General features: G+C 43.2%; 1 protein-coding gene across 8 annotated transcripts in view; it reads left to right on the plus strand.

Moving 5' to 3' along the window:
• The window catches only part of NEK11 (NIMA related kinase 11), a 254,435-nt gene extending 239,106 nt beyond the window's left edge, over positions 1 to 15,329 (plus strand). For 7 of the 8 annotated variants that reach the window (XM_059162590.1, XM_059162595.1, XM_059162593.1 and 4 more), the window contains one exon: positions 14,492 to 15,329. In XM_059162590.1, the coding sequence (XP_059018573.1) occupies positions 14,492 to 14,762 (271 nt within the window). In that variant the 3' untranslated portion in view covers positions 14,763 to 15,329. The remainder of the gene's footprint in view (positions 1 to 14,491) is intronic. The other variant, XM_059162596.1, reaches the window with a different exon arrangement.
• Positions 15,330 to 27,065: the final 11,736 nt, after the last annotated feature.

The following is a 27,065-nucleotide window of genomic DNA, read 5'->3' on the forward strand; positions in this document are numbered from 1 at the left end:
ATTGTTTCCTGGGCAGAAGTTTCTTATTTTTTTTTTAAAGATTTTATTTATTTATTTGACAGAAAAAGATCACAAGTAGGCAGAGAGGCAGGCAGAGAGAGAGAGAGAGAGAGAGAGAGAGAGGGAAGCAGGCTCCCTGCTGAGCAGAGAGCCGGATGCAGGACTCGATACCAGGACCCTGAGATCATGACCTGAGCCAAAGGCAGTGGCTCAACCTACTGAGCCACCCAGGTGCCCCAGAAGTTTCTTATTTTGATGTAGTCCCAATAGTTTATTTTACTTTTATTTCCCTTGCCTCAGGAGACATACTAGAATAAATGTTGCTTGGGTCAGTGTCAGAAAAATTACTGCTTGTGCTATCTTCCAGGATTTTTATGATTTTAGGTCTCACATTTAGGTCCTTGATTCATTTTGAGTTTATTGCTGTGTATGGTGTAAGAAAGTGGTCCAGCTTCATTCTTCTGCATGTAGCTGTCCAGTTTTCCCAACAACATTTGTTGAAAAGACTATCTTTTTACCGATGTATATTCTTTCCTTCTTTATTGAAGATTAATTGGCCATTTAACTGTGGCTTTATTTCTAGGCTTTCTATTCTGTTCTATTGATCTATGTGTCTGTGTCAGTACCATACTTTTTTTTATTTCTACAGCTTTATAATGTAACTTGAAGTCTGGAATTGTGATACCTCCAGCTTTGATTTTCTTTTTCAAGATTGTTTTCGCTAATCAGGGTCTTTCGTGATTCCATACAAACTTTGGGATTGTTTTGTCTGGTTCTGTGAAAAATGCTGTTGGTATTTTGATAGGATTGCTTTAAATCTGTAGATAGCTTTGGATAGATGGACATTTTAACAACATTTGTTCTTCCAACCCACGAGCATGGAATATCTTTCCATTTCTTTGTGTCGTCTTCAATTTCTTCCATCAGTGTTTTAGAGTTTTTTTGGAATACAGGTCTTTGACCTCTTTGGTTAGGTTTATTCTTAGGTATCGTACTTGTTTTGGTGCAATTGCAAATGGAATTGTTTTCTTAAGTTCTCTTTGTTGCTTCGTTATTCCTGTATAGAAATGCAACAGATTTCTGTATATTGATTTTATATATATATATTATATTGATTTTATCTATATATAATTTTATATATGTATATAGTTTATATATACAAACTTTTGGGTTTTCTATGTATAATATAGCTTCTGCAAATGGTAAAAGTTTTACTTCCTCACCAGTTTGGAAGCTTTTAATTTCTTCTTGTTGTCTGATTGCTAGGACTTCTAGTACTATAGTAGTTGAATAAAAGTGGTGAGAGTAGACATCCTTGTCTTGTTCCTGACTTTAGGGGAAAAGTTCTGTTTTTCATCATTGAATATGATGTTAACTGTGGGTTTTTCATTGATGCCCTTTATTATGTTGAAGTAAGTTCCCTCTTAACCCTACTTTGTTGAGGGTTTTTATCATGAATGGTTGTTGTACCTTGTCAGATGTTTCTTCTGCATCTATTGAAATGATCATAGGGTTTTTATCCTTTCTGTTACCGATGAGATGTATCCTGTTGATTGATTTGCAAATATTGAACCACCCTTGCATCCTCAGGAATAAATTCTACTTGTTAGTGGTAAATGATTTTTTAATGTATTGTTGCATTCAGTTTGCTACTATTTTGTTGAGGATTTTTGCATCTATGTTCATTAGAGATAATGGCCTGTAGTCAGTTTTGTTGGTCTTTTCAAAGAACCAGCTCTAGGTTTCATTAATCTGTTCTACTGTCTTTGTTGTTTTTTAGTTTCATATCATTTATTTCTTCTCTGGTCTTTATTATTTCCTTCCTTCTGCTAATTTGGGGTTTTATGTGTTCTTATTCTAGCTCCTCTAGGTGTAAGGTTAGGTTGTTTATTTGAGGGGTTTTTTTTTTGTTTGTTTTGTTTTTTTGCTGCTTGTGGTAGGCATCTATTGCTATAAACTTCCCTCTTAGGACCACTTTTGTATGCCAAAGGTTTTGGACCCATTCAGGGTCTTAAATAAAAATCCTGATAGAGCAAGTCTTGGGTGGGATCTGAGATCCTGCATTTCTTTTTTTTTTTTTTTTTAAGATTTTATTTATTTATTTGACAGAGAGATGGAGACTACTAGTAGGCAGAGCAGCAGGCAGAGGGAAAGGGAGAAGCATGGGATCATGACCTGAGCCGAAGGCAGCTGCTCAACTGACTAAGCCACCCAGGTGCCTCAAGATCCTACATTTCTAACCAGCTGTCCTTCGATGTGATGCTGGAGTCTGGACCACGTTTTGAGTGCCCAGGTTTCAGTAGAAACAGCTACATCCTTCAACAGCTCATCCTTCAGGTCCCCTGTACTGAGCCCTGAAGACAGGAAACTCAGCTCCCCTTTGGTAACCTCATTCAACTGTTTCTACCTGTAAAATGGGATTAACAAAGCCAGGCTGTAAGTCCCTGGAGGCGGACTCTCCCAGCAGTATGAAGGTCTTCTAATTTGGAGATTATCTGATCCAATCCTTCCCCCTCCACTCCACAACTTGCCTGTGCCTGAAGGCGGTTGCCAGAGAGCCTGCTGAGTTTGCATTTCTCTCCCATCCCACTGGACTCGGGGAAGGGCTTCTCGCAGATACTCTCAGACAAGTGGAAGTAGCTACAAAAGCCATTTTCAAAACTACTCGGCAAAACTCACCTTAATGAGGGATCTTCTCCTTTGGCTTCAGGACAGGAGACAATTAAAAAACCCAGTGTTTCCAAGTGAAAGGCTTTAAGGGAGTTCCTGCCTGTCCTGCCCACTCCCCACAGCATGTGAAAGCCCCGCTCAATTTTCATTTGTCCCAGCCTGTCAAGAGCAGCTGCCAGCTTCGATCATTATTTTGAAACTCATTTCAGTCTTTCAATGCAATTCACCAGAGAATGAGGTATTGATTCCCCATTCTCAGTTGTTTTTCCTAAGGCCTGCACCACATTGGCCTTCCTGGTCTCTCTCTGTCTCTAGGCCTCCTCCCTCCCTCCCCCTTGCTCTGGAATTCATGTCACTCTCCTGGTAAGTGTGCTGTGATAAGACCTCTCTGTAGTCCTTGAGGGAGAGGTATAATAAAGGCAACATATGGACATGTTGGAGAGACAAAATAATAAAAATCGTCATTTTTTATTTATGGAGAAACATTTTGATTTGGACATAAAATGATACAAATCTAATGTAAAAATGCTTAAGGAGTTAGGACTAGAAAGGAGTGTTCTCGTTTCATGAGTCTATTCTCCTATGCACTGGAATTGCTGCAATGCCATGTGTGAAGGCCTGCAGGTCGTCTTGTCACCGGGGACTTTGATGACAGTTTAGCCAAGTAAATTTCACACTATGTGTGGATAACCATATAATTGCCCAAACTAGGACACTTCTGACAATGGAATGGGCACCACTGGTGATCTTCTGTGTCAGGCAAGTGCTGAGACTGTCTCAGGTTAACCAAGATGTAACCCTTCCAAATACAGATAGTTTGTAATGTGATACCCAGTGATAGTCTGGCATTGAGAGCTAACTGTGTCCAAGGAAAATTGCACCCAATAGACTTAAGCAGGCAAGGAAGATTTTTCAAGACTGTAGCAACAGGGAGCTCAGTCGGTTAAGCATCTGCCTTTGGCTCAGGTCATGATCTCAGGGTCCTGGGATCAGCTCTGGTTGTCCAGCTCCCTGCTCAGCTGGGCATCTGCTTGTCCCTCACCCCCTCCCTCATCCCCATTGGTGTTCTCGCTCTCTCTAAAATAAATAAATGAAATCCTTTTTTTTTTTTAAAAAGACTGTTGCAATAGGAGAGAGAGCTTGAACTCAGCTCCCAATACCACAGGAGCAGAGGATTTATGGAGAGCGAGCTGCGGGGATTGGGGGAGGTCAGTGGATGGAAAGTTACTAATAGGAACTGGGTTAGATATCAAGAGTGAGGACTGACTCAAGTTTGGTCAAGGAGAGAACCTTTGGGGAACCTCACCAAATGACAGGCAGCTTTTGGAATTTACTCTTCTCCCAGGAAACTCATAGTTTCTCACATCCTTGCCCTGACAAACCCTTCCAAACATATTAAGGCTATAATTGCTTTTCCTTTGTGATTTATCTTCATTTTCCTTTGCAAATCCAATTATTCTTATTGTGTTTGAATAGGAAATTTATTTTCAGATCTCTCCTTCTATTTCTGCAAAGCTGGGGTGAAAATGACTTTTGAAAAATAAAAAATGTGGTTTGAATTGATTAAGGGAAGCACAGTGATTCAGCTAGGAAGGACATAATCAAGTGGCCAATATTTCACAGTGCATCTTTTAGGGGGCTGCTTAGTGAATAGAACGAAAAGCAAGGAGACTTACTTATTCTGTATTTACTTCATATGTATGGCCATCCCAGTGGGGGCCCAGTAAAGGATCCTCTGTCCTTATCACAGTAAATCTTGCTCATTTGTCTACAATGTAAGTGTTCGTTAGATGAACTCCTTGGTACTTTACAGGGCTTTTCAGAAATTCCAAGTTCTGATTTTTAAATCATTCTCTCTCTCCCTGGGTTGTATTTTCTTGTTATAAAATATTCATGTTGACGCCACTGTAAAGGATCAGTGTCTTCTCTTTGCATCCAGGATCGAGGACTCCTTACCTCAGCTTCCCGGGTCCCTGCTCCTGCTTAACCATCTGCTTTGTCTCCTATCCTCTCTTCCTCCAAATTAGGCCCCAACCACCTCAGTTTTCTTCCTTACAGGGCTTATAGTGCCTGGTCATGCCCTCTTCTGTCAGTTGGGAGTGCTCCTGTCCCACATCCTGGCAGGGATGACTCATCTTTACTGTTCAAGTCTCCATTCAAATGTCATTCCTACTCCTACCCTCAGATAGATCTTTCTTAATTGCATCAGCAAAGCAGCCTCCCTCCTCCAGTACCTCCCAGCCCCAGGCCAATGGGGGATGCTGGGCCTCTGCTACGGACCATGCCACTTTGGCCAACCTCTAGCCGTACCCCTCCTCATGAAGCAACAAATCCAAGGGGCCAAAGGAATTTGCACACTCAGAGCCTGTGTCTCCTCTTCTAGAACATGCCCTAGTTATCTAGGGCCTTGCTGTTCTTTCCTCAGAGGGCCCCAAACCCATTTCCAGAGTCTGTGGGCCTCTGCTTCAGGTCTCTCCTCCCATGAGTGGTCTGGGCTGCCGGTCCTGAGGGGGACCACCGGGAAACTATTTGCAGAAAGCATGAGTGAATCTTGGACATAGGGGCTGGGGTATCAAATGTATGTGTAAAAACCCCTCATGGTGGGAAACAGCCAGGCTAGAGGAGAGGGGAATGGGCCAATAACCAGGGATAAATGTCCAGAGGCTGGCTCACCGTGCTCTGCCCTATTCCAACGCAGAACTCTGAGGAGTGTGAGAGTACTGAAGGCACACCTGGCCTTCCAGATCTTTATAAAGTCAAAACTTCAATGTAAAATGTGTATCATATCAATGTAAAAGGTAGACAGACCATGTTGGGGTTTTTTTAAGATTCTTTTTTTTAAATTTATTTGAGAGAATAAAGAAAGAAAGAGTGTCTGCAGTAGCTGGGGGGAGAGGCAGAGGGACAGGGAGAAGCAGGCACCCCACTTAGCAGGGGGCCTGTTGCAGGACTCCATCTCAGGTCCCTCGGATCATGACCTAAGCCAGAGGCAGACACTTAACCCACTGAGCCACCCAGGCGCCCTGAGGGAGGCCTTATTAACAGTTTGTTATTAAAAGTTTGTTAATTAACAATTTATTAGCTTGGTTCACAACTTTTAATCATTTAGACATGCATGGGCTGCATCAATACTCTTGCTACATCCACACACATGTCTTCTCTTCTTGGTCAGCCATCACACAGAGCCATCCACAGGACAGGGCCTGGTGGGCAGAAGAGGGCTGGTACCAAACATCTTCTGCCCCGACCCTTGCCAAGTGTCCCAACCCTCTTCTGGATAGCCTGCTCTCTCTTCCATCACCATTTCATTTTATTTGCAGCATTGGCAAAAATCTGAAACTACCATGTTTATTTGTTTACTGTCTGCCTTCTTCCCACTAAAAGCTGAGTTCCGTGAGGTCACAAGCTTTTGGCAGCATTCCCAGCACTTGGCCTGTACTAGGTGCTCATTAAAAATGTGCTGATGAAGCAACTTAGTGCGATCTGGGGTCAGGCCCACACTGGCTGCCAGGCTGACTAAGAAAGCTGCTCTGTCCCCAAGGCTTCTGGCCTCATTAGGGAGCAGACCTGAAAGCAAACAGAGTCCTTTGCTTTTAGTATGTGCTCGTCAAGTGGTTAATTAATCTGAAAATAAAAATATAAATGTAGCCATTATTGGGGAGCTTCTACAGGGCAGAGAAAACAGTCTTCAAGGCAAATAAGCTCCAAGGAAAGGGAAAGACAAGACACACTCCTGTTCATGTAAGGGGATAAGGGATGAGGGTGCCCTTGATGACCTATCAGAGCTGGTGGAAACTCTTTCCTTTTCTCTATCCCCAAAGAGACATTGCTTGTTGTTTTCCCAGGAGGGGGGAGGGGGAACGTGTTAAACATTTTCCACTGTTCAGCTAGAATGCTGTTTGGAGCAGGAGGCTAACATCCCCTCAGCTGCTGCTCTCTGCCTTATTTAACTTGCACAGCAGACGGTGACATCTGTTGAACAGCACTGCCTTGGCTGCCCCCTCCCTTGGAGGGGCTGGGGGCCTCTGGAGCTCTCCTCTGAGGCCTCCCACATGCTGTGGGGTAGCGGGGCTTCCGGCAGCTGTGCACAGATTTCTGTTGCTTTCCACATGGCCCCATTGTCAAGCGTGAAGCATGGTCCTCTCCACGCAGGACTTTTTAAAAGTAAGGCTTATGTTTTCCCACTCAGAAATATGAGATCATTTTTATTCAAGGTTGATCGGATAGGCCCCTTAAAGACAATCCATTTGAAATTGGGAGGAAAGTATAATAACGCTGAAAGCCGCACCTAAACGGAGCTCTGCCTTGAAAACCAACAACTAAAAATCACAAAAGTGATCTTATATTTTGCAAAATTAGGTTACTGTATCTCTATGTGCTAATTCTTAGAATAAATCCTAGAGATGCATATATTTTTAATTAAAGTTGTATGATATCACCATATTCCTTTTTCTATTTGGCTTTCAGGGTATCTGTTCATTTGTCCACTATGTATTTATTGTGTACTTACTACATATCAGGCACTGTTCTAGGTCATGGGATCAGTGAACAAGAAAGGTGAAAACAATCCATGCCCTATGGCATATTCTGTAGTGGAATGACTGACAGGTTATAAAATATTATGGAAGAACAGAGTGTGCTGGAGAGTATCAAGTGCTAAGACAATACAAAGCAGGGAAAGAGAATAGGCAGTAAAGAATGGGAGTAAAAGTTACAGTTTTAAAGAGGGTAGTCTGGATAGTCTCTCTGAAAAGATCACATGAGGCACAGACCTGGAGCAGATGAAGGAGAGAGATAAGCATGTCTGGAGAAAGAGCATTCCCATCAGAGGGAACAGCAGGTGTGAAGGCCATGAGGTAGAATGTGCCTGGGGTATTCAAAGAAGCTCAAGGGGCCGTTGTAACAGGAATGGAGGGAGGAAAGAGGAGGATGGAGGAGATGAATTTGGAAAGCATGGTGATAAGATGGTTCAGGATATTTTAGACCACCGGAAGGACATTGACTTCACTCTGACTGAGATGAGGAGCCCAAGACAGGGTTTTGAGCAGGGGAGTGAAGGGATTTGATTTACTCTGGTTGATGAACTGATAACAGACTATGGGGGGGGGTAGGAGTGGAAGACCGACTGAAAGGCCACTGTAGCAATCAGGTGAGAGCATGTGGTGGCTTAGACCAGGGAGGTAGTGGTGGAGATGATGGAAATGACCAAAGTCTGCCTCCTGCATACAGTTTGAAAACGGAGCTGATAGGATTTATTAACTGGTCTGGTTATGAGAGACACTGGACTATTGGAATAAGAGAGAAAGAGAGGAATCAAGATGACTCAAAGATTTTTGGGCCGAGCAACTGGAAAGGAGGAGCTCATATGGACAGAAATGGGGAAGGCTGCAGCATTAGGATATTTGGAGAGGAAGCTCAGAAATTCAACTGGGCATAAGATTTTTACCTATTGGTCAAGTGGAGATACCAAGTGAGCAGCACGCTCAGGGCATTCTTTCTTGAGCCTCCAGAAACTTACCTCACAAGCCGCTTCCTTTCCTTATGAGGACACCCTGTTTCTTACAGTATAGAGGGGACAAAGCTGTAGAGAAGAATCAAGAGCTAGACACCTGAAAACAACAAGATACTGTTACTACCAGGGCATCTTTTAGATCCAAGAGAAGGAAGGAAATTCTTGAACTGTTATAGCTCTCTGATAATGTCCCAAGATAATGGGAGGCTCTACTCTTATCTTTCAGCTAATACACAAAAGGAGAGAGAGCTAGAGGGTGGGAGCTGGGCAACACATAGGCAAGGGCAACACAAATTGAGGGACAGTCTACAAAGCAACTTCCTTCAAACCTTTAAATGTGTCAAGGTCATTGAAGAAAACTAAAGAGGCACAACAACTAAATACAGCAAATGATTATTTTGACCTGGGTCCTTGTATTATAAGGGGCATGATTAGACAATTTGGGAAACTTGAATGGATGAGATTATTAGATGACAGTAATGTATCAACATTAATTTCCTGATCTTGATAGCCATTCTGCAGTTATGTGGAAAAGTGTCTTCATTTGTAGAAAATACACACCAAGTATGGAAGGGAAGGGGCATCAGGTTAGCAGCTTATTTTCAAAAGGCTCAGGGAGAAAAAGAATTCTTAGTATTACACTTCCAACTTTCCTCTGTGAGACTGCTGCAAAATTAAATTAATATTTAAAACATGAAGACAGGGGGTCCTGGCTGGCTTGGTCCATAGAGTGTGTGACTCTTGATCTTGGGGTTGTGAATTCAAGCCCAACATAGGGTGTAGAGATTACTAAAAAATAAATAACCTTAAAAAAACAAACAAACAAACAAACTAACTAACAACAAAAAAGTGAGGATATTTTTGTTTTACATCTTCTTCAGAGCCCCTAAGAGAGATAGATAATTAGAGGGCATGGAGAGCAGTCAATGTTGATGGGTAAATAGAAGTGATAAAATATATTGTTTGCAAGTTAAAAAGTAAACATAAGAGAAAGTCAGTGAGGGAATTTGGAGGATAAGAGATTGAGTTTGGAGGAAACATTGAGGAGAGACAATACTCTCTTGTAGTTAATGGAATTTTTTTAGCTGGAAAATCAGCCAAACACAAGTTGGGGGTTGGCTTCAGGCAGCTGGAGCTTCTTTAGGACCCTAGGGAGGCTTCCTCCAACTCTCCTGCATCCACTATCCATCTGGGCAGGGTGGTGGTCCAGCCTGAAGAGCACAGGCCTATAGATGTGGTGTCTGGACTAAGATGATCTTCAGGATCCCTTAAATACTTAAAGGTCTTTGAATATGAGAATAAAGTTGATAAAAGGAGCATAGGAAGAAACAGATGAAAATATAGTGCTTTTCATTTGAAAATTTAAGTTCTTTTTATTTGACATGCCCACCTACCTAAAGGGGTTGTTCCTGCCCCATCTCTCCTTCTATCCCTCCTTTAGAAAAAGCAAACTTATAACCTCTTCCTTAATGGGAACTGCATAAGGAGCACCCCCTCTCTTCTCAAACCTTGGATAACAGCAAGAGTCCCCTTAAATAGAATTTTCTATTTTATGATTTCTAAAATACTCAGATGCGTCATTGCAGAAATATTATAGCATGTTTTCCAAGTGTCAGAATAAATTTACACTGAAATATTACAATGCTAGAGTACCTATCACTTTTCTTTTGGCTTCAAATGAGTTTGTTTATAATATGCCTGATTTTTTTCATTGACCCATAATTTATTTAGAATAAATAAATTTACAAACATGGTATTATTTTATCCATATCTTTGTTACAGATTTCTATCAATTGTATTGTAATCAGATAACTAGGTTTTGTATAAAATCAATTATTTGAAATGTGTTGAGGCTTGAGTTGCTGTCTAGTATATGGTTAGTTTTTGTAAATGTTATGAAAGTCTGGAAAGAATGAGGGTTTCTAATTGTCAGGGAACGAGAGGGTTCTATATGTGTTTCACAAGTTGAGCTTATTTAAGTATATTCATATTTTCTGTGTTGCTACTGATTTTTCAACTGCTTCACCTATCAGTAACTGAGCAAGGTGTATTGAAATCCGATGCTATGGGGACATTTCTGTCAATTTCTCCCCATTGTGCTTTATGTATTTGGATTCTACTTTATTAGATGCCTACTAGTTTAGAATTTTTATTTCTTCCTGGTGAGTCAAACTGTTTTCATTACCGAGTGGCAATCTTTATTATAATAATGTCTTTTTTTTTTTTTTCTTAAAATCTATTTTGTTTCATGTTAATACAGTTTTCTCCAGCTTTCTTTTGTGTATTTGCCTGGTATATCTTTTTAAAATTTATTTGTTTATTCTCAACCTTTCAATGCCCTGTGTTTTAAGTATACCTCTTGTAAACAAGCTGGATTTTGTTTTTTAGTCAGTATTTGCCCATCTACATTTACTGCAGTTATGAACAGTGGAGGGTGCTGAGGTCACAAACAAAATAATCCTTACAGGGAAGGTTAGCTCGAGCAGAGTCTCCAGCCAACAGTTGCACTCAAGATTCTGCTGCCAGGGATGACAGAGCAGAAGGCAAGCACCATTTACAGAAAGGGGCCTGAAAGTCACATGTTCCATAGGGGGTGGGGGGTTTCCATATGTCACCCGAGCATCAACTTCCTTTGTAGAGAGATTTGTTCCATCTTCACCCACCAGGTTCAGAGACAGCCATTTGAAATATTAGGTGTGGAGAGAAGGGGTGCAAATCATTCCTAATAAAGATTCCCAATGCTTGTTAACACTAAATGATCACTAAGACTGCATTATTAAGGAGAAAATACATTATACTTGTTCTATTCCCACAGCGGCTCATACGTATTTAATGTTCAGGGATTTCTTATATTCTATAAAATTGTTTTCAAGCTTTCCTTAAACTATGCCTGAAGAGTAATCTATGTGTTCTCTTAATGCTTTCTGCTAAAATAGGTTTTCATGATTATTTCTACAAAATTACTTTTATTTTTTCCTTCCATTCTGCCACTGGCTTTCTTGGGTCTTTTTTTTTTTTTTTTTTTTTTTTTTAAGTTCACTCAGAGAAGATAAAACCATTTAAAATAGTGTCTTAACCAGAGGTAGAACTATAAAACTATTTGAAGCTTGCAGTTACACTGAAATTGGACTCTAGTATCATCCAGCATTGGGAAAGAAACAATAAAGCAATGGCAGACAAGCACCTGGTAGGTGACAGGTACTGTGCTAGGATATGTGTGTGTGTGTGTGTGTGTGTGTGTAATCTCCATGTAAACATGGAAATTCAAGGCTCACAGAGGTTAAGCAACTGGCCTAAGATCACATGGCCAGCGACAGGTAGAGCCAGGATTCCACTCCAGTGTCTGAGTCTGTAGCGATGAAAAGTGAGTCCTGGAGTGAAACTACTGGAATTCATGTCCCACATCCACCACTTAAAAAAAATTTGTGTGGCAATGGGCAAGTTATTTGATCCCCTCTCGTAGCTCAGTTTCCTCATGCTTGATTGGAAATAACAATATCATATCCATAGGATTTAATGGGATGATATGGGGAGATGCTCAGAATAGAGCCTGGCACACAAAGAAGGCTCAAAAACTGTTAGTTATTATGGTTTCAGAGGACATTTTAGGGCTTCTTTCTCATCAATAGGTGCTGTTACTAGTCAGATTCCAAGTTTGTTTGTTTGTTTGTTTGTTTCTCTGAGAGAGAGAAAGCCAGTGCACATGTGGGGGGAGGGGCAAAGGGTGAGAGAGAAAGACTTTCCAGCAGACTCCCAGCTGACCTCGGCACCCAATGCGGGGCTAGATCCCACAACCCTGTGATCGTGACCTGAGCCAAAATCAAGAATCTGACTCTTAACCCTCTGAGCCAACTAGGTGCCGAGATACCAAAGTTTCTTGAACATTACGTTCATCTGGTTCTCACCCTTGTCTTCACATGCCCTCCTCACCTGCCAAGCTGACTCACTGATTTCCCAGTGTTCTCACTACCGGCTGCTGCCTGGCTTTTCTCCAGCTGTTATGGCCCAAGTGAGACTGTGCCTTCTCTTCCTCGTTGGGGTGTTTGATTTTCTCAGATTTCATAGCACTTTGTGTTTATTAAGAGTTTTTTCCCACCATATCAAGGTTGCCTGAGACACCCTTTAGATACCCAGTTGGTGATATCAAGTGGGCAGTTGATTCACAAGCCTGGAGTGCCAGGTGAAGGACAGGGTGGGCATACAGGAAGTCCTCAGCCTATAAATCTTATTAAAGATTTATGAAATGTAGAGGCCGAGATGAGGAGGAAGAAGAGTCAGCTGAAGAGGCTAAGAAGAAGCAGAGAGTGTAATAGGAAAAGCTCCTGGCGAAGGTAGTATCACCAAAAGCAATAGAAGGAAGGGTTTGAAGGAGAGAGTAGCCAGCTGTTGAATGTCAAGTAAGATAGTTCAGAGAAGAGACCAGAGGAAACAGCCACATGAAGGTCATTGCAAGAGTAGTTTATAGAAGGAACGAGGACCAAGGCCCAAGAGGAGTGGATTGAAGGAGAGTGTGCAGTCAGAAAGTGGCAACAGCAAAAACAACAACAACAACAAAAGCAAACAAACAAAAAAACTCTCCAAACTGATTTTTCTTTTCACCAAATTCACTGATGAAGAATAAAGAAGCATTTCTTAAGGTTAAAGTCCTAAGAATATTTATGCATTTGACCCAATAATTCCATTCTCACAACTTTAAAAAACCTTTTAATCCCACTCAACGTATATATAGAAAAATGCAGAAATCACATAGGCACATATGAGTTTTCAAAGAGGGAACACTCCTGTAATTTGCCTCGCTCACAGAAATTTGATGCCAGAAAATATTCCTCTGGATGAAAAAGCTGCGCTCCTAAGGATGCTGGCTCAGTGCTATAGGGAAGAACGCTAAATGCTAGGTGGAGGAATGACTCGGTAAATGTTGCCACATAAATTCAGTGGAACAGTGTGGAGCATTAAAAATGACAGTTTTGAACTGGACAACAAAATTCGCAAAACTTGAATGCCCTTGAGGCAGGTGGGCAGGTGAAATCCAAGAAGCAGCCTGTTCTAAAACCATGCAAGGAAGGTGGGCTTGGGGCGGTAAAGAAATGCAGAGGGGAGAGTGCGAGCTGTGCCTAGACTTCCACACCAAAACGCTCAAGAAAGTAACACACTGGGACGCCTGGGTGGCGCAGTCAGTTAAGGCTCTTAGTTTTGGCACAGATGGTGAACTCAAGGTCGTGGGGTCAAGTCCCACGCTAGGCTCTGTGCTCAGTGGGGAGCATGCTTAAGGTTCTCTCTCCCTCTCCCTCTGCCCCTTCCTCTCTAAAATCAATCAATCAATCCAAAAAAGAAAAGAAAAGAAAAGAAAAAAATGAAGCATAGTGCTGATCAAACAAAATATGCCCTGGGCCTAGCTGTACTTGAAGGGCTTTCATTTGTGACCCTCTCTGGAGGTAAAAGAAAAATACAGGCAACATAAACACACCAGGTATGGCCGCTGTTGATTCTGACAACGCACAGGCCACGGCTGCAGGAGGACAAGGGCCAGAGGTGAGCACAGAAAAACCAACGTTAGCCCGGGTGGGGGCCAGGCCAAATGAGCTCACCCCCTCAAGCCTCGGTTTCTCCATCTGTAAAACAAGGGAATTAAAAAATGCCTCCTTCATAGAGCTGTGGTAAAGGTTAAGTGTGTAGAAAAGTGCGTTCCCTTCCTTTGCGTCTTCTTCCCTGTTGTTACTTTTATTGTTCTCATTAATACTATTTCTGACCTTATATCTAGCTCTCCTCCTTCCCCTCGTTCTCCCAACTCCAGCCACACTAGCCTTCTCGATATTTCTCCAAGGTGATTTAGCCTCAGGGTCCCCATTTTCTCCCCCTACTGTTGGCCTCACTTCCTGTGGGTCTCTTGCCCAGGGACACCTCCTCTCAGAGGAGTCTCTCTCGCTCTCTCTTCCGGCTTTATTGTTCTTCATTGCACATAGCGCTGCCTGACATTTTATTATTTATGTATTTTTTTAAAAGTTATCTCTTTATCTCTACCCTAGAAGGTAAGCTCTATGAAGGTAGGAATTTACCTCACTTGTTTAATGCTGTGTTCACAGTATAGGCACCTGGCACATAATAGACATTCAGGAAGAATTTGTTAAGTACTGTTGAGCGTTCAAGGTAGAACCATCATGTCTTATTTTTTCCCTTTCCCCCCAGATCTCAAAGGTGCAATGTTTGTGTAATTAATGATTGTGGATGACTCAAATGTGTAAAACTCCTCTTCCCCCCCCCCCCACCCCCTGTAAAACTCCTCTTTATCTCTCCTAACTTGCGTGGCAGGTCAGCCGTGCAGAAGCTGGGAGCTGAAGTGTTTGAGAAGGTCTACAGCTACCTCAAGAGAGCAAGGCACCAGAAGGCCAGTGAAGCCGAGATCCAGGCAGCTCTAGAAAAAGTGGTGCCTCATGCCAGTGACTGTTTTGAAGTTGACCAGCTCCTGTACTTTGAAGAACAGCTGCTGATCACAGTGGGTAAAGGGCCCACACTCCAGAACCCTCACCAACAACTGTCAAAAACAAGCAAATTCAAGGGGGCAAATCCATTCAACACGTAAGGGGGGCTTCATTATGGGAAATGGGCTTTAGTTTCAGTTTCTTGTCAGGAGGAGTGAGTCCTTTAGAGAGTATTAAACCGATCTGCCTCTACTCTGAGTCCTGGGCCAGTCAGTGTTGGTCTATACTCGGAGGAAAGCTTATGGGACCGAGTATGGCTTCCTGAAAAGCATTCTCTCAAACATGCCCTTGGCCCTTCCACTGGGACGGACCACCCCTGAGATGGCCTGGAAGAACCGATCTACCCTGAGCCATTTCCACTTGGAGGACCGACTCGGTGCCTCCTACCTCGAGTCTCATGTGCTCTATGGTCAGCCTGCTCCCTCCTTAGGTCGCTGAACACAGGCCTCTGACACACTGAGCTGCTGACCAGGAGTCACGAATCTTCGTCTCAAGTGACCTGTTTTGGGCACTTTTGCCCTTCTCTGGCTAACAAGCAAGATATGTATAAGGACCTGGACTAAAAATCCAAAAAGCAATTCTCTTCTGTGATTTATTCTCCAAGCTCATTCATGGAGTATTAAAGACTTTTATTCTTAATAAATATATTTTACATGGTTACAAAATAAGTCACCTATTTTATCTTTTCCTTATTTAGAAGTTTGCTGATGAATGTAACACATCTGTGGTGATTACTACCAAGAGCAGCTCACATTAGATTCATTTCGTGCCTATTATGTGTCAGTACTGAGCTCTGTGCTTACAGTTTAAAGGGCCTTCTGTCATTCGATCTATTCGCCGACGAGAGAGACAGAGAGAGGAGAGATTACCCCCATGTTTGAGCGAACTGCTTATTTATTCAGCTACCAGAGCTGAGCTGAGCTGTCACCACCCCCTCCCCCGGGGTCTGTCTGATTCCCGCGCTGGAATCTTAACCACTAGGCATGTGGGTTTTCAACCAAGAAGCTACATCAGACTTTGTCGAGGAGCTTAAACATACACACGTTTAGGGGCACCTGGGTGGCTCAGTGGGTTAAAGCCTCTGCCTTCGGCTCAGGTCATGATCTCAGGGTCCTGGGATCAAGCCCCACATCGGGTTCTGCTCAGCGGGGAGCCTGCCTCCCCCTCGTTCTCTCTGCCTGCCTCTCTGCCTACTTGTGATCTCTGTCTGTCAAATAAATAAAATCTTTAAAACAAAATACACACATTTAAACATACTGTTAAAGAACTATCCTGACGCATGTGAGAACACTAGAGAAGGCTTTATTTGGGATGATTAAAATAGGGGAGAGAGACAGGGCTTAACGCCAAACACAGCATGCAAAGCTGGAGATTTATACCCCAGGGTGGGACAGGACAGAGCAGGGCTCGAGGGATGTCAAGTTACAAAGAGAAGACACGTAGAGTAGGGGAGATTGTTGCCAAACTGACTTCACAGGACTCTTGCTGAAGACAGGTCGGGGGTGACCCGAGAGCTGGGGTGGTGGATTCCCACTAAACCACCTTTACAGGATTCTGGCTACACTGGACTCAGCAGGCTGGAGACAGGGCCCACCAGGCGGAGGCCCAGCTGAACGAGCGCTCAGAGGAGCCAGTCTAAAGTTCTGTCAAGGAGAGAAACTTTATAAACACCCAGCCTCAACCCCCTCCTGTCTCTGGGGAGGCATGGGGCCAAAGCCTATCTTCTCTTACAGAACAATCTGGTGAGCCTGACACACGAGTTATCTAGCGGTCAGCATTCTGCCCTCCGCTAATGATGGAGGACACTGAGGCAGAGTGTCCTTACCGACCCGTTATGGTGGTGCCCTGCCCCCGCACAAGGCAGTGCCTTTTAGACTAGTGTTTCTCACATTTGAGTGTCAGCATCAGCATCACCAGGAGTGCTCGTTAAGACAAATTCAGGGCTCATCCCCAGCATTTCTGATTCAATAGGTCTTGGTGGAAATGGCGACTTTGCGTTTCTTACAAGTCCCAGGGGAAGCTGATGCTCCTGGTGTGAGAACCCCCTCAGACCACCGTTTGAGACCCTCCCTCCTGCAGCCTCTCCTCCCTGTGTTGGGAGCAGTACTTGGTCTGCTGGGGGCCTGACTCATTTCACTAACATCTCTGAAGGTGGTATGAGGACCGGGAAGAAGGCCCAAAGACTTCAGATGCCTTGCCGTGAATACTCTGAAGATGCAGTGGTTGGGAGGGAAAAGGTCAAAGTGTGACTAACATGGCTTCTGGGAGTTCGATGGGATCAGTTCAAGGGCAAGGCAGCACAGTCAACGTGCTCTATATCTCATTCCCACCTCTGCCCAGCAGCCAAGGGAACCACGGGAACCCACAAACTCTGCTGTGCTCCCGGGCTCATGAACATCACTGTCCTGTGTTCCCTCAACTCCTGTACACTGTGGAGAGGTAGAGGTGTGTCAAGCCCTTATCCTTGGCCGGCAGGTGATAGTTGTGTTGCTGATCTCACAGCCCCTATGTCTGGGGCAGGAAAAACAGGCCTCAAAAATGGGCTCCTTCCTGGGGGTGGAAACTGAGACTTCACAGAATTCTGACCTTGAGCCTGTTGTTCAAGCCCAAATCCAGAACTTGTAACCCCTACCAGGGTAGAATACTGATGATCAGGTTTGCCCTGGGGGGCCTAGGACATTCCCATCCTGCTGACAGGGAAGAGCCCTCATTCCCTGGAAGGGCTCCTCATAGCTCCCATATCCTTTTCTGACCAGATTTGAAATGGATCCGGAAGAGGAGGACAATAGTAGCAAGTTATAAAAGTTTTTGAATCTTCTTACTAATGGTTTTCATAACATTAGAACAGAATACTTGTGTGAGTTGCTGGGTCCGAATAGGAAACAGCTGCATTTCCAGTATTCTCTTCCATCTTTCACAAACAGATGAATGTGCCCGGGGAACAAAACCCCGGATTTAAGAATGTGTTGATAGGGTCATTCCTCTAGCTCTGTGGCTGGAACTACAAAAAAACTGACTGCTCCCCCGCCCCCCCCCAAAAAAAAAACCCAGACTCACAGGAGAAAACCACTGTGTGCTTCACTGGGAGTGAGGGCGGTGGTGCTAGATGGAAGGTAACAAAAAAAAAAAAATAGCTTTTTATTATTACTATCGGGAAAGTACTTTCCCCTTCAGTCTGACTCAGTCTGGATTTCGAATGACTCCAGGGTTGATATTAATCACAAATCAAAATGCAAAAGTGTCGTTCACTGGGTAGAAACTGGCGGGGGGATTAAGGAAGGCAGAAGGTGTCGTTATGAACCGGTCACAGGTAGGAGACAATAAAAGAACCCCGCTGGCTTGCTGCTTTGTAATATATATACATATATAAATATATATATGTGTGTATATATTTCACAAACACCAGTTGACCTTTCCGCTTTCTATTTATGCAGAGGAAATGCCATCAGCTATTTTGGATGATGAGGAGATAAGACACACACAGGAGAGTGAAGGAAGTTAATTATTTAATGTATTTGGGGCTGAGGTTGGAGCAAAAGCTCTGGGTCTATTATAAAGTCCAGCCATCACAGTGGGCTCAGGATAAAGGAGGCTGACAAATTAAACAGTAGCTCTAAGGGGGGAAACACCCCACTCTTTTTTCAAGATGATGGGATCAGTAACTAATGTGTCAGAAGATCGGGCCAGGCCATGGAGAAAATAAAGAAGCAAAAAAAATGGAAAAATGAGGCAAAGAGAAGGGATGTGTATATGGGGGTGGGAAACGGGATGGGGCAGGCTTGGACACACAGTAAAGAGTGTTGGAAACTTCTGCAGGGGCTTCTGGGTGGCTCAGTTGGTCAAGCTTCTGACTCTTGATTTGAGCTCAGGTCAAGATCCTGGGATCAAGCCCTGCACACTCAGGGCTGTATCTTCTTGTCCCTCTCCCTCCCCCACCAGCGCTCTCTCTCTCTCTCTCTCTTTCTCTCGCTCTCAATTAATTAATGCTTCTGCCACAATCTGCATAAGGGAAAAAACACAATACCAGGTGACTTGGATTCTAGACTCACTCTTGCCATTTACTATGCGATCTAGGGCAAGCCATTTCCTCTGTCTTTTCCTGCCTATGTCTGCACACTGCTGTGAAGAGCGGATAAGACAAGGTGATAGGCTCCATCACAAGAAATTGGCAGTGAGGTTCAGCCTAATGTGTAGAAATGCTTCAAACTGGAAGATGCCCTTCACTTTGGAGGAGGACTCATTAGCTTGATTGTCAGGCTGCCTGACACCCCATCATTGGAGACTCATCCCTGAAAGCTTCCTTAGTCTTCCAAGATTCTACTACTATGCAAGCACACCCCAAAATGGTTAGCCGTTTTCAGCTGACTCTTGACTAGAAATTAGCTGACAGTCAGCTAAGAGCTGATAGGGTCAAGAAGAAGGGAGCTCTGGAAAGCAAGTGAGCTCTGAGTCCTCACAAAACCTTACCACACTTCACATTTTAGGACCCTGCCCGTGTGACCCCCAAAGCAAGCCGTGTCACCAGTGCCCTTAGGAAGCTCCATTCTTTTTTTAAGGGGACGAAGGAACATCATTTTTTTTTTTTTAACAGTGTATTGCTTTATTGGGGGGGGGGGTGTTTGGGAGGCAAGACACCATGATGAGAACAAAATCAGTTAAAGGAAGTACAGGTACAGGAAGCAATAATGTTAAAATAGTAAGACACAAAATGGAAAACTGCAATCATTTTCTTAAGAGGACTTGACTCGTGGAAGATAGACTTTAATCGCTGTTGCAAAAAACATCTGTATGAAATAGAAACTGGTTTCAGTAATATTAGTAGAGAATATGTTCTGGAAAGTGGAGGTAACTGGATGTTACTGGTCCAGTGCATATGCATTATAAAATAATACATTTATTAGGAATTTCAAAGTCATTGGCATCTATGCAGAATTGAAATCTTCACTCCAAGAAGAGTATTTTCGAAGTAGACTTGTAAGGTTAGATTGGGAGACAATCTTCAAACAGCTAGAAATTTTTTTCTCTTGAAAATATGGTGGCTGTTTCTTTCTCTGAAAGATTGAATTTTTGTTTCCAATTCATCCTTCTCTGGACCCACCATATTATATTCAGTAGCCTTATATTCAGTAGCCTTCCCAACCCCATGCGGGAAGTAGATTTCCCGCCCCTTTGACTCTGAGTTGGGCCACAGAACTAGTCTGGGCGGAGTGACCATGTAGGAGCACTAGATTTCGTGGTCTTGCGTCTCTGCTCTCACCTGCTAGCCCGCCCATCACAGGGGGAGGATGAGAGATGGGGAGCAGACCGGCACCAGCCAACCTGCAGAGTCATCCCAGCCAACGAGGACTAGAGCAGAACCTCTCCAGGCGATCCACAGACTCTCCAGCCAGAAGTGAATGTTCATTGCCATAGGCTCCTCGGGTTCTGTGTTTATTACGCTGCATTATTACGCTGCAATAAACTAACCAATATACTTCTCTTAACACTTCTATTATCAAGTCCTCGGGCTTCCTTCTTGTTGGCATTGATTTTTATAAATTTGGGGGAAGTTTGCTTCTAATGAAATGATTTAGTGGTTTCTCAGAAAAAAAATGAAGATCCTCCCCCCTCCCCACCCAACCAAAACAGTGGACCATGAACTCTGTCCTTCCTGGCTCTCAGCACGTTTCCAGACAGGGTGGTGCAGGACCTTGGAGCCTACCAGGACCACTTCATCTGCAGATAGGGTCCATCTCTTCCTCGGATTTTACTTCTATGTGTATTGAATTCCTGTCGCCTACCAGGAATCTAGGCACACAATTTTGAGTGATAAGCATTCAACATGCAAGAGAATCAGCCAAAATGTCTGTTAACAGATGAATGGGTCAAGGAGATGTGACATATGTATGTATATACACAACAGAATATTATTCAGCCTTAAAAAGAAAGGAAATCTTACCATTTTCTACAGCATGGATGAACCTGGAGGACGTTATCCTAAGTGAAATAAGCCAGACACAGAAAGTCACATGCTGCAGGATCTCACTTTTCTGAGGAATGTAAAAATGTCAAGATCATAAAAGTGGTGGTTGCCAGGGCTCGGGTTGGGTTGTCAGATGTTGATCAAAGGTTAGGATGTTCAAGTTAATACAGGACAAATAAGTTCTGGAGATCTAATGTACAGCACGGTGACTCTAGTTAGAAGTAATACTGTAGGGGCGCCTGGGTGGCTCAGTGGGTTAAGCCTCTGCCTTCGGCTCAGGTCATGATCCCAGGGGCCTGGGATCGAGTCCGGAATTGGGCTCTCTGCTCAGCAGGGAGCCTGCTTCTCCTCATCTCTCTCTCTGTCTGTCTCTCTGCCCATTTGTGATCTCTCTCTCTGTCAAATAAATAAATAAAATCTTAAAAAAAAAAAGTTAAAAAAAAAGTAGTAATACTGTAGTACTGTGCACTTGAACTCTGCTGAGGATGTAGATTTTTTTTTTTAAAGATTTTATTTATTTATTTATTTATTTGACAGAGATCACAAGTAGGCAGAGAGGCAGGCAGAGGGGGAGGGAAAGCAGGCTCCCCGCTGAGCAGAGAGCCTGATGCAGGGCTCCATCCCAGGACCCTGGGATCATAGCCTGAGCGGAAGGCAAAGGCTTTAATCCACTGAGCCATCCAGGCACCCCAAGGATATAGATCTTAAGTGTTCTTACCGCAGACACAAAAATGAAAATGGTCATGATGTGAGGTGACAGATGTGTTAATTAGGTTGATTCTGGTAGTCATTTCACAATGTATGAGTATATTAAAGCATCACCTTGTGTACCTTAAATATATATAGTTTTTGTTAACTATACCTCAGTCAAGCTGGGAGAAGTTTCATCAGGCAAATACAAGGGAGGAAAAGATCTTGCAGGCCTGAGGAACACAAACATGGAGGACAGAGCATGTGGGTTCTGGGGAGTTTGAAAGCTGTTGGGGCTGGTGGTACATAAAATGTGAGGACCATTACGTCAGGTTTGAGAGGAAGGTGTAGTGGGCAGCCTCCTCAATAGCCCCCAGTGATCCTCCCCTCTGGAATTCTGGTCTTGTGCAGTTACTTCTCCCATTGCCTTATGGTGGCCTGTGTGACCAATAAAATATTGTAGAAATGGGGCTGACTTCCGTGACTAGGTCATAAGACATGGATTCCATCTTGCTTTCTCTTAGATTGCTCATTCTGGAAGAAACCAGCCACCATGTCTCCAGGACCCTCACACAACTTTAGGGAGTGGTCTATCTGGCATAAAATTGAGGCTTCCGCCAATATCCAGCACCAAGTTGAGTCACCTGGGAAACAAATTGCCCAGCTAGTCAAGTCTTCATTTGACTGCAGCCTTTGCTGACATCTCAACTAAAGCATCATGAGAAACCCTGTGCCAGGACCATCCAGCTAAGCATTGCTTAATTCCTGACCCATGGGTGCTGAAGCAGTAAGTGTCCCCTGTGGTGTTAAGTCACTACATTTCACAGTATGACTCGGCAGTAGATCACTCATACAGAAGGCAGGGCTCAGATCTGAGCTGTTGGGTTCCTCTGCTGTGCGGGGCAGCCCCTGAAGAGGTGTGAACACTCCATGGCTTTTGGCTCTGAGACTACATGGAGGGCCGGTTAGAACAGGGTGAGGCTGGAGGCAGACAGGTGTGGTCTGGGCGAGAAAAGATGACATCAGGGCCCTGTGGAGACAACACAAGGGCACCAGGGGAATGGAGGGCTGACCTGAGTGGGAGGGGAGGATGACTCCTAGGTTTGTGGCTTGGGTGATTGGGCCCGTCACAGAGCTGGGGATACAGGAGATGCAGGGAGGGCAGGGGAGAGGAGAAACACTGAATCCATTCCTGGGTGTGTTGGGTTCGGGGTGCTCGTGGGGTACTCAGGGGAGGAGGTACAAAGGAGGTAGGCACAAAGCTGCAGGTGTCTGTGAAATTCTTACATTCAGTGGATGCATGTAATGAGCTCCAGACCACATGGCAGTGGGTATTTTCAGTGCTGGACCTGTGAACAACGAAGAGTAGTGCTGCCTTCTGCAGAATGCCACTTCCTTTGAGGCTGCTGGATTTGATTTCAGATATGTGAGTGCTCCCTAAATAATAATCACAGCATCTACCCCTTTTGGATGAAACTCAGCTGGCCCAGCCTGAAGCTCTCTGCTGGCGGCATCACCTCCCTGCCCCTCCACCCTCCGCTGTGTATTCTTCAGCACTCAGCGGTTCTCAACCTTGGCTCTGCATTCGAAACTCCTGGAAAATTTTATGAGGATTAAGTGGAATCATTTAAAATTTCCTGATAGATGGTCGACGTTGGTCGCAGTCTTCTGTCTAAAAAGTGAGATTAGACACTTATCTTTTTCTCCCTCTCCTGGACCCAAAGGGATCCTATCTGTAAAAGGGTTTTGTGAAATGCAAAACTTTATTCAAATGTAAATGATAACCTTTAACTTCAGGAGAAGTCCAAGATCTTGGTATTGTTAACTTTTTACTATGGAAAACATCAAACTGTATAAAAGTAAAGAGAATAATATAATAAGCCCTTGTTATGGAACATCACTCAGCTTCAGAAATAATCAATTCACAGCCAATCCTCTTTTATTTCTATTCTCCCCCACTGCCACCTCACTGCATTATTTTTATCATAAATTTATAAATACCTCAGTATGTATCTCTAAAAAAGAATCTTTTTTTTAAAGCTGTAATACTGTTTTCACACTTGTAACTGTACCAGTAATTCCTGTCTACCAAATAGCAGGTCAGTATTCACATTTCCCATCTTACTTTTTGTTTCTTCAAATTAGGATCCCAGGAAGGCCCAGCTGCTTCAACTGATAGATCTCCTCGATCTCTTGTTATGTACAGATTCTGCTTCCATCTCTTTTTTCCCCTTGTAATCCATTTATTGAGGAAACCAGGTCATTGGTCTTATAGAGTTTCTTTGAGTCTAGGTTTTACTGGTGGCATCTCCTCATTTAAAAAAATAAGCTTTATAATTTTTAAAGAGATTTATTTATTAGAGAGTGAGAGAGTGCGGGGGAGAGGCAGAAGGCAAGTATCTCAGAGAGACTCCTTTCTCCGTGTGGAGCCTGGCAATACAGGACTCTGAGATCATGACCTGAGCCAAAATCAAGAGTTGGATGCTCAACCCTCTGAACCACCCTGGTGCCCCTAAACTTTATTTTTTTTGTAGCAGTTTTAAATTTACAGAAAAAGTTGTGAAGATAGTACAGAGTTCCCATATAGTCTACCCAGTTTCCCTATTTTTAATATATTAGCATGGTACATTTGTTATAATAATGGACCAATATCAATACATTATTATTAATCAAAGTCTATACTTCAGTCACATTTCCTTAGTTTTTATCTAATGTCTTTTTTCTGATCCACGATCCTATCCAGGATACCACATTATTACATTCAGTCTTCAGGAATCCTAAAGGTCCCATTTGTTGTGACAGTTTCTCAGACTCTCCTCATTTTCAGCGTCCTTAACAATTTTGAGGTGTGCTGCTCAGGTGTTTTATAGAATGTCCCTCCTATGGGGTTTAATGCTTTCTTCAAAATTAGATCAGGATATGTCATTTTGGGAGGAACAGAGCTCACATTAAGAACTGTATCCATAACATGGTATCAGTACATACCATCAACGTGACTTATCACTGTTGATATTGACCTTGAGTCACCTGGCTAAATAAAGTATGTTTGTCAGGTTTCTCCTCAAAATTACAAATCATTCCCACCACCCCCTCCCCTTTCCATAGTGTCCTCTCTGGAAGGAAGTCACTATTCACAGCCCACACTTAAGGAGTGATCAGTTGTGCTCCACCTCCTGGAGAACAGAGTATCTATATAAATTATTTCAAATTCTGTGGGAGATAACCCTTCCCACTCATTTTTTACTTATGCATTACTTTCTTCAGTAAGCTCTACACCCAACCTAGGGCTTAAACCCACGACCCTGAGATCAAGGGTCAAATGCTCTACCGACTGAGCCAGCCAAGTGCCCCTACTTATGCATTAGCTATATCAGAATGGACCCACAGATCCTTATTTTATACTTTGGGTTATAATCCAATACTTCTTTATTTTACTGCTCCAATTGTTTCAGCTTTGGCCACTGTGAGCTCTTTCAGTTAACTCGTGGGTCCCCATCCCTTTGACAAATTCCTATCAATATGGATTTTTTTTCTTTTCATTAAAAATAAAAGATATCTCACATCACAAGATGCTCTAGGTTTATCATGTATTCCTCAGGTGTATTTCTTGTCCCAGTGCTTGAATCGGCCATTTCTCCAAGGGGTCTTGGTTCCTTTATTAGAAAATGGTATTGGAAATCAAGCTCTGGACACTGGGTATGCCTTTTGCCACTGAGTTAACCCTGCTTCGAGACCCTCCCCCCCAGCTGACAGAGTGAGGAAATTTGTGCATACAAATCTTTGTATATGCACATATCTATAACTATTTCTGTATGTAACCATCTGTATCTAAGTTAAGCTCAGCGCAATTTCATACTGATGTCTCCAGCTCTAATCCACTACCTCGTGGATCATTTTAGCTTCTTCCTGATATTTAAAAAAAGTTTTTTTTTTATATCTTATAAAATGGTAGTTAGATCCAGATTCAAATTCAATTTTTTGGCAAGATCATTTCATACTAGGTAGTGTGTTCTTCCATCATGAAGTATACAGTATCTGATTTTCTTTTGGTGACATTAATAATCATTGATGATGATGCCTTACGATCTGTTCAAGTTTAAAAAATACTAAAATCATGATTGGCTCTGTTTTTTTCTTTAACTATAATACCCTACATTATAACCCTATATTATATTATAATTATATAATTATAATTATAAAGGTATTATAATACCTTTCTTTGATTAACTATAATACCCCTACTCCTGCTGAGCAAGGAGCCTGATGCAGGGCTGGATCCCAGGATCCTGGGACCATGACCCAAGTTGAAGGCAGACACTTAACCAATTGAGCCACCCAGGCGCCCCTTCTGTTTTTTGTTTGTTTGTTTGTTTGTTTTTTATTTTTAGTATTGAAGTATAGTTGACATAAGACATTATGTTAGTTTCAGGTGTACCACAGTGATTTGACAAGTCTGTACACTCAGTGCTCTGTACACTCACTCAGTGCTCACCACGGTCAGTGTGGTCACCGTCTGTCATCATCCAACGTCATTACACTATCACTGCCTCTATTCCCTATGCTGTACTTCTCACCTTCATGATTTATTTTATAATCGGAGGTTTGTGCCTTTTAATCCCTGTCACCCGTTTCACCCATCCACCCACGCCTTCCTCGTTATTTTTCAGATGAATTCCTTCTTCAGCATCTTCTGAGGATACCATTGAGTTATTTTGGGTTTTGAGTACCATTATGAACTTGGAGTATCTCTCAAGGGACACAGCATTGCTCCGTGATCTACCTCCAGCCTTTACTTCTGGATACTCTGCCTCAGGAAGGTGGAGTTGGGAGAAGCTGGTCTCCCCCCACAAGAGGCAGAAAGCAGGGCAGAGGCAGAGAGCCATTTGGAAATGGATGGCAAGACTGGGGAGGAGGGAGAATCTTTGGAGAGTTCCATGTTCATTCATACTGAAAGAGCTCTGGTTTCCAAAGTCATTAATCCTTATATAGCTGTTGCCTTGGTTTCACAGAATTTTCCACATTGCCTTAGAACTAGCTGAATCCATCTTTAAAAGCCTCCTCCTGGAACCAGGAAAGAAAAACAGCCTGAAGGCCTGGGAAGAGCATGTCTCTCCCATGTAGGAGAGAAAGCAGGTCACCTTTGGAATGTTAGGGGTAACTGTTAGGGCACTGATTGCTTATTAGTTACCTGAAACAAAGTTAAAAACCACCACCAGGGATTCTGATCCAGTTGGTCTGGGGTGGACCGTGCAATTGGCAGTTTTTGTGAGTTTTCTGCAAGTGTTCAACGGGGGCCATTTCCAAGCCCCCCAGAACTCTAACAGGCCAATGAATTTGTGCCATGTTTACAGTGTCATCACTTTGATCCAGCTGCCTGATGTTGGCTGCATTCCAGATCTTTAATAGAAGACATATCACTCTGCCCCTAACCTTGCTCCAAGGATGGTTACAATAAATTTGTGCTGGGCTCTGCTCCAAGCACCTTAAACATTTCACTACCTCTGTATCATCTTCACTTAAGAGATGAGCGCTAGGGATCTGAGAGAGTTAAATGACTCGCTAAGGTCACAAGCCTGTGTCTGGACAGGTTCGTGGGCTCTTTCCTATCACATGCTATCTCTTACAGGCTAGGACTTTAAGCGCAGGCCCTCTTAAGGAGCTGCACCTTCCCTTCCTTTGCGTAATAAATAGTGACTCTTGGTGTAGGGGCTGTCTGCATGGGACCTAGATTGGGGTGAGGGATTCCGAATGC

Source organism: Mustela lutreola, chromosome 2, assembly GCF_030435805.1.
Source record: "Mustela lutreola isolate mMusLut2 chromosome 2, mMusLut2.pri, whole genome shotgun sequence".
Classification (NCBI taxonomy): Eukaryota; Metazoa; Chordata; class Mammalia; order Carnivora; family Mustelidae; genus Mustela; species Mustela lutreola.